Raw genomic sequence first — 7,439 nt, 5'->3', positions numbered from 1 at the left:
TCGGTCCGCCTTGCCCTCGGGACGCAGAGCGCGTCGCGACGTTTCCGGCGGGGCCCGGACTCCCACGCCTCGCCGCTGGTACCCCGCGGTCGACCGGTGCAGTCGTAGGGGAAAGAGGTTCGGTGCTTGGGAATTAATTACTATTTTATATCATTTTGACTTGTTTGGGGTTATATAAGAGGCTTTGCTGCCGCTTACTCGTTGTCCCCCAGATCCAGGCAGGGGCTTTAGGCTGCGTCACAGTTTCCTTTCTAGTCCTGCATTTTCTGCTTTCCTTAAAGTAGTCGTGAATCTTGCAGAACCCCTGAGCTCTGGAGGCCAGTGCTTACCAGTGTAGCGTAGCGGTGATTAGTTTCCTGGGGGTTTTATTGCTCTTGCTGCTTGAAAATCTCTCTGAGTGCTACTTGCAATTAATGACTGGCACAATTCCAAGTAGCCCCTGCCCGACAATTAAAAATTTAAACAAAAGGTTGTATTGCTTTCAAGTTAAACCATACCAGATGCATTTCTTTGCCAAGAGCGAAGTGTTCCACGTTAATTATGATTTGGACTTTCCTGTATTTTACCCCCCCTCACCGTCCCCAGTCTAACAAGAGTTAGGAATTGGATGCAAGATTAAATAGCTGTCTGAAAGTTTTGCACATGTTGAGTTTTGAAAGAATTCAGTTCTTTGGGCAGGAGTGGAAAGGGGTAACTGAAATAGTTGAATTAAGGTTACAGGAGATACTTAGTTTCCGATTCAGTAATAATTTGGTTAGCTGGTGAAAAGGTAAACTTATCACCTGGACAGAGCTGGTCCGTGAATTTTGCTGTTTCCTGTAGTCCTGTGCTATTGGAATGGAGGTTATTACCAAAATGGTTGGTATCTGCTCAGCATTTACTAGCGGCTAAGCACGTTTACTTATTATTTTGTTTAATGCCCACAGCAGCTGTCGGAAATTTGTACCATTCTTATCCTCATGGTACAATGAAGGAAACTGAGGCTTAGAGAGGTTGGGAGCTTGTCCATTACTTCTTAGCTGCTAAGGAGTGGAGCTGGAACTAGGATCCACTTCTTTCTGACTGCTAGAGAGACGTGCTGTTTACCACCTCTGATCCAGTCCCTCGTTCCCAGGTGCAGCAGGTGTACTCTTCTGTTGGAGTGAAAGAGAACAATGCAGAAGGACTCTGGCCCGCTGTAAGTACACAGTGAATGGGAGTAGAATAGCCAAGAACTTCTCAAAACCAGAGCTTCTTTCCTGATCTGAAAAGTGCACTAAGCGTAGAGTGCCGGACAGCCTGGGGTATCGGAGCATTGGCCATGTAGGCCGGGAACCTGAGTTTGAGTCCCGGCTCCGTCACTGTCTCCAGGCAAGTCCTCTAACCTCTAGGCTTTATTTTCATTTGTACAGTGATATGACTGTTCTGGAATGATGACGTTTTAGTCCCATCCTGTGATTGTGGTTTTTATTTTTTAGACATGGTTGGCACTGGTTTCTTACTCTTTCATTTTCAGAGTGCCTTTACACTGGATTGGCTTTGGCTATGCAGCACTGGTCGCTTCTGGTGGGATCATTGGCTATGCGAAAGCAGGTATGGTTTGTAGCTACCTGACCTCTTAAGATCTTCACGTTGTTGCTGGTAAAGAGTGAGTCCCCGGGGTCCCCAGAGTTCAGTCTTGTTTGAGTCAGGTTTGTTTGAAGCCCTCTAGCTGGGGTACAGGCTCCTTTTCAGTCCCGTAGTTGCCCCTGCACTTGCTTTCCCATTATCTGGCTGACCTAAGTCAAGCTTCTTGTCTACTCCCTTGTTCTTGGTGTCTTTATCTAAGATGCCGGGCAGGAGTGGTAGTAGATTGTTATTATCATCGACTACCACACATCTGCCTTGACCCCAGGGTGTTATTATCTCTGTGCTCTTTGGAGTAGGCAGAAACCTCTTTTCTCATCAGGCATAGTTCTATCAGCAAACCTGCTGTTTCTACCTCTTTCCTAGCCTGCATTCCCCACCCCAACACACACACACACACACACACACACACACACACACACACACACCAGAATTCTTACTCTCCAGGTTTTGTTTTGTTTTAATTCACTGCCCCTATTTCCTTCTCCTTTGGGGATTTGCCTGAGGTTCTGCCTGTGGACAGTTCCAACGCTTGACAGGTTCATCAGGCCTGGTTAGGAGCCCTTCTTTGCTCCCCAGATGCAAGTGTCCGAATATTAAAAAGGAGAGGAATAATGTGACATTACCCCGACTTCTCCGTAAAATAGCAAACGCCGCAACACATTTGCCTGCTTGAGAGCTCCTTGGTTATGAGCTGTGTTGAGAGAAATTCTCTTGGCTGTTTTCCCCTGGAGGGAAAGGAAATCTGGTGACTTCTGTTGATGAGTGTCTGACATTATAATGCAGGACTGTGTTTGCTTCTCTGCAGGTAGCGTCCCGTCACTGGCTGCTGGCCTTCTTTTCGGAAGTTTAGCAGGCCTGGGTGCCTATCAGCTGTCTCAGGATCCGAGGAACATTTGGGTTTTCCTAGGTACGTCCGCTTCCCTGTCTCTCTGGTACAGTTATGTATCCAGAACATTCTACCCAAAGGCTCTGGTTCGGTGGCATGTGGCAGGATCTTCACATGAAGACAGTTTTACTACTTCTGCCCAAGTGCTGGGGAAGTTTTAAAATTGGGAGTGGGGAGAGTGGTGCTGATTTCTGTTTACTTTCTACGTACAGAATACGGAAAGGTTTTCATGCCTCACAATTTAGGTATAGCCAATGGAATTAGTGTTAAGCTTGTACGAGGCAAGTAGACGTCTCGTAATCATTATGTCTGCCCACTGAAGAGCATGTGCTTGACCGTTACCGGAGGATCACGTGCCTGGGTGAGGTTTGCCTCAATAGTGCGTTTGTTTGCCTTTGCAAATCACGTGTTAGCCCTTTAAAACTAAGCTGAATGTCTGGCATAGGCCTTGCCTTCGAGGAGCCTTTACATTAACTGATGCTGTTGGGGTGACTGCGGGGCTGCTGAAGTGCCCCGTGAGCAGCCCAAACAGCAGCACCGGGGAGGAAGATCACTTCTTATCAGCGTGGCCTGGGGTGCATTTTCACTGAGCTCTCCCCACACATCAGCCATTCTGCCGGGAGCGTGGACATCTCGCCGTCTCCCCAGATACGCAGAGTGGGAACACGTGCAGTGCCGGCCCTTAGAAGAGTGGTGGGGAGAACAAGTGTGTTGACCGAGTGGCTCGTGCAAGCTGGCACGGGTTGGGAAGGGAGGTCGTGGCGGCTGATTTGGGGCATGCCCGTGGAAGGAGGAGGCGCCCCGCTCTCAGCTCTGCCTCCCAGCTCCCTCGCTCAAGCTCCTGAATGACTTTTAGGCTTCCTTTATCCTCATGTCTGATTCTACTCCTGCTCTCAGCAACTGCCCTCACTGCCTACGTAAAGGAAAACAGCAGTCATCACACGGAGGCTCCAGCATGCCATCATCACCCAGGCCTTGCACTGTGCTGTTTCTCTCTCAAAGGCCAATCCCTCCACCCACGCTTTGGGTCTCTTCTCCCCACCTTCTTGGGGTGTTACGCTGCCAGAGATGTCATCTCTTATTTGTGTTCTGCCCTGCGGGTGAATCCCTCCCACTCATGTTCAAAGGTGTCCTCTCTTACCCATTAAAAAAGAAAGGACCTCTCGTGACCCCACTTCCTTCTCCAGTTGCCTGCCCTTCTTCTTCCCCTTCAGCAACTTCCCTAAAACAATCCGTTCTACTCCCTGTTTTTACTTCTTCACCTCTCACATTCTCGACCCCCCTTTTTGTGTCCTTTGTCCATGGAAATAGCTTTCCTTGAGCCTGTCAGTGACCTAGATTTTCAAAATCCAGTGTATATACTTTTAATGTTTATTTACTTATTAGAAAGAGCGTGTGCCTGAGCTGGGGAAGAGCAAGAGAGAGAGCGAGAGAGCGAATCCCAAGCAAGCTCCATGCTCAGTGTGGAGTCCGACACGGGGTTCAATCCCATGACCCTGGGATCATGACCTGAGCTGGAATCAAGACTCAGATGTTTAACCAGCTGAGCCACCCAGGCAACCCGACTGTACATTTTTTAATCCTCATTCTAGTTGGCCTTTTAGCTTTTTCAGCATAGGAGACCAAGCCATTTTCCACTCTCCTGTTTTCCTTCTTATTTTCTCGTTCTCTTTTGTTGACCCATCTTTCTTCTTGGCCATTAAATATTTAAGTTCTTAAGACCTGGCTCTTTGTATATTTTTTTTGTTTGTTTTTAATTTTTTTAATGTTTATTTTTAAGACAGAGATAGAGCATGATCGGGGGAGGGGCAGAGGGAGAGGGAGACACAGAATCCGAAGCAGGCTCCAGGCTCTGAGCTGTCAGCACAGAGCCCGATGCGGGGCTCGAACTCCGGGACCTTGAGATCATGACCTGAGCCGAAGTCGGACACTTAACCGACTGAGCCACCCAGGCGCCCCGTATCTTCTTTATACCGTCTTGCTTGGCAGTGTTATTGGGGTCTAGGCCTTAAATTACCATTGAAACGGAAAATTGATTCAGAAAGGCATCACTCCTCCAAGCTTTACTCATAAGTAAAGGTTGTGTGCTTGAAATCTTGTCTCCAGGCATCTGCCCAAACGTAACCTCATGTCCTTACAGATGTGTTTGGTGCCGGTGTTTTCCATCCATTTGGATCTTGTCCTCCTCCCATCTTTCTGTCTCCTTCAGCAGTCAGTCCCTATTTGCACTACCTCCAGCCCATACCCTGAAGTGTCTCCTTCTGTGTCTCCATGGCCACCATTCTCATCCCAGTACCCCTTATCTGACCTGCATTCTTGAGGAAGTTCTTCAGTGGTATCCCGACATGCTCTGGTTTCCCTCCGGATTGTTCTCCATGGAGCAGCTCGAGTTCTGATTTTACAGTCCTCTTATGTTCACGTATCCCTCTGCTTGGTATGCTTTGATGGCTTCTCATTGCTCTTGGGCCGAAGAACATAGTCCTCAGTAGGGCTGTCAGGGCTCTGTGCTCTGGCCCCTCTTCCTCACTGGCCACAGTTGAGCCTTCGGTTCCCTCTCACCACAAGGCCCCACCATTACTATCCCCTCTCTTGGAATGTGCTTTCTTCCCCCTTTTAGCTCTTCACTCCTTTTCAGATCTTGGCTTTTTGGTCTTCGTTTCCTCAGCAAATCCTTTCCTCATTTTCCCGAATAGGCGGGACCCTCTTAGAGGCCTTTTATGATGGTAGTTTTGCCCTCCAGCACCTAGTGCAGTGAGTGCATGGGAATACATGTAATAGGTCTTCACATGCTGACTAACAGAGCATACAGTTAAGGTAAATACATCAACAGGGAATAGAAGAAGACCTACCGCAAATGTGGAGAAAACTATGGCGGAAGAATGGTGGGTAGTGAGGCCGGAAAGGCAGGTTTGGCCCAGATGGTGAGGGCCTTATATTCCAGTCTTTGTACTTAGTCCTACAGGGCGCGGGTGGCCACGGAGCACCCCCAGCGCTCCCCCAGCGTGGAGGAGATGGTATGAGAGGGGATCTGGCCCTTGAAAGGTGGGTGGGACATTGGTTCTCCCGTATAGAAGATGTAATGATATTCGATTCTTTCTGTCTTTCCCCTCAGCTACATCTGGAACCTTAGCTGGCATTATGGGGATGAGATTCTACCACTCTGGGAAATTTCTGCCTGCGGGCTTAATCGCGGGTGCCAGGTATTTTCTGTTCCCTTGCCGTTCGTCACCGGGATGGAGTTGAGTTTAGGGCCCCAGATACACTGTACATTCCAGAATTTACTTGTGTTGGTACACCTGATGCTGGACATCAACCGAAATGATTTAATTTACACACAAATAGGAGAGGCTGCAAAAACAGTAGTTGATTTGATGTCAAAATGAAGTAAGTAAGTTCATGGCTTTGCTGTCACGTTTGCAATCTGGTCCATCCTGGCTCCTGCCTCCTTCAGAAGGAGCTTCAGGCAAAGCCCTGACAGCGGCTCTTTCTGCGACTTTCAGCGTGCATTCCAGATTTCTTAGACGTGTGCGTGTCCTTTATCACTGACCATTTTGTTAAAAGGGAGTTTTGATTGAATCCTGCTGGCTAACTTGAGTTACAAAACTCAGACCAGATTGTTTTTAAAAACGTTTTCCTTACGTGTGATAAAGATACTCTGAGGACAGGATTTTTAAAAATCTGTTCGAAAGAAGATCACTAACCTGACTTCAGTCATAGTTATGCTGTCAGGCATAATGCTTTATAGTCCGTGTACACCAAGGTCAAGAGCAGTAAACTGGGAGACTGGAAATCTACCATTAACTAGCTCAGTGACCCCGGAGAGACCTTGGTCTTTCAGCCTTCAGTTTGCTCATCTCTTTGAATTATTGGCAGTGAGATTAGGAACTCCCAATTCACACGTACCATTTTGAGGCGGGTGCAGGGCAAGACTGCCCCTTGGCATGTTACTACTTTCGTGTTTCCAAGAATGAAGTCTCCACCTCTGCCTGCTCGGCCTCGGCGTCTCCTCATGTAGTTGCGAAGGGCCTGTAGTCTTAGTTTCTTAAAAAAGAAAAAAAAAAAACAGTCGAGTACCTGTTGTGTTCTTTACCTGATGTGTTTTTGTTTATGTGTTTCTTTTGAACAGTTTGCTGATGGTCGCCAAACTTGGAATTAGTGTGTTGAATAGACCCCATCAGTAGTAGTCATGTCCCAGCTTGGACTCATGAAGATTTTACAAACTTCTCCAATATCAGTGTATTAAGAGAAACAAGTGCAGCATTTTCACATATTCTGACATTTTACTTAAAAAAAAAAAATGACATTGAACTTTGCAGAAGAAATCATTCATTTCACTACAGCCTTAAAGAGGTGGTAGTTTGTAACCCAAGAGCTCCTTATTACACTTTGATTCTTGTGTGTTGATGTTCTCTCTTCTTTTTGTGTCTATAGGTAAAACCTCAAAGGGTAAAACGTTAGGTATCAACTTTGGGGACCCCCAAACCCCATGCCCTACTCAGAACAGTGTGAAAAACATCTCTTATGAGCTTTAGGGTTTCTGTTTTTTGGCTCATCTTAGAGCACAGACCTACTTTGAAATTATGTTAAATGAAATATCAATGAAAATAAAATTTACCATTAATATTTTCTATGGTGTCTTCGTTGCCAGAGTTGTCTAGAACATAGACTGGGATGTGAATGGCAGGAAGCTATGGGAACGTGGAAGTGTTCTGTTAATGTTTTATTTAGTAATTATGTATTTTGAATAATTTAAGAACCAAGGAAAGCTATGTATGACTTGATTGTACATTGCATCGAAGCTTGTTTTAAAGGTGATCTTTAGTGAGGATTTCTATGGTTAGGACTGTGTAACAACAGCAACAGAATGAAAAAGAAAAAATGAAATTGTGGTTAATTAGCTAACCTATAAATGTGAAACGAAAAGACCTGTGGGAAACTTGAGTTA

The 7,439-nt window shown here is 46.4% G+C and overlaps 1 protein-coding gene across 1 annotated transcript; it reads left to right on the top strand.

The window, feature by feature from the left end:
* Window positions 1–7,120, top strand: TMEM14C (transmembrane protein 14C). Its single transcript, XM_042937919.1, has 6 exons — window positions 1–117; window positions 1,115–1,177; window positions 1,496–1,572; window positions 2,414–2,515; window positions 5,607–5,694; window positions 6,621–7,120. The coding sequence occupies exons 2-6, from the start codon at window positions 1,155–1,157 to the stop codon at window positions 6,673–6,675; spliced, it is 345 nt and encodes a 114-aa protein (XP_042793853.1). The 5' UTR covers window positions 1–117; window positions 1,115–1,154; the 3' UTR covers window positions 6,676–7,120.
* The last annotated feature ends 319 nt before the right edge of the window (window positions 7,121–7,439 follow it).

The sequence above is a fragment of the Panthera leo genome, chromosome B2 (genome assembly GCF_018350215.1).
Source record: "Panthera leo isolate Ple1 chromosome B2, P.leo_Ple1_pat1.1, whole genome shotgun sequence".
In the NCBI taxonomy this organism is placed as follows: domain Eukaryota; kingdom Metazoa; phylum Chordata; class Mammalia; order Carnivora; family Felidae; genus Panthera; species Panthera leo.
This window is presented reverse-complemented; position numbering and strand designations above follow the sequence as displayed.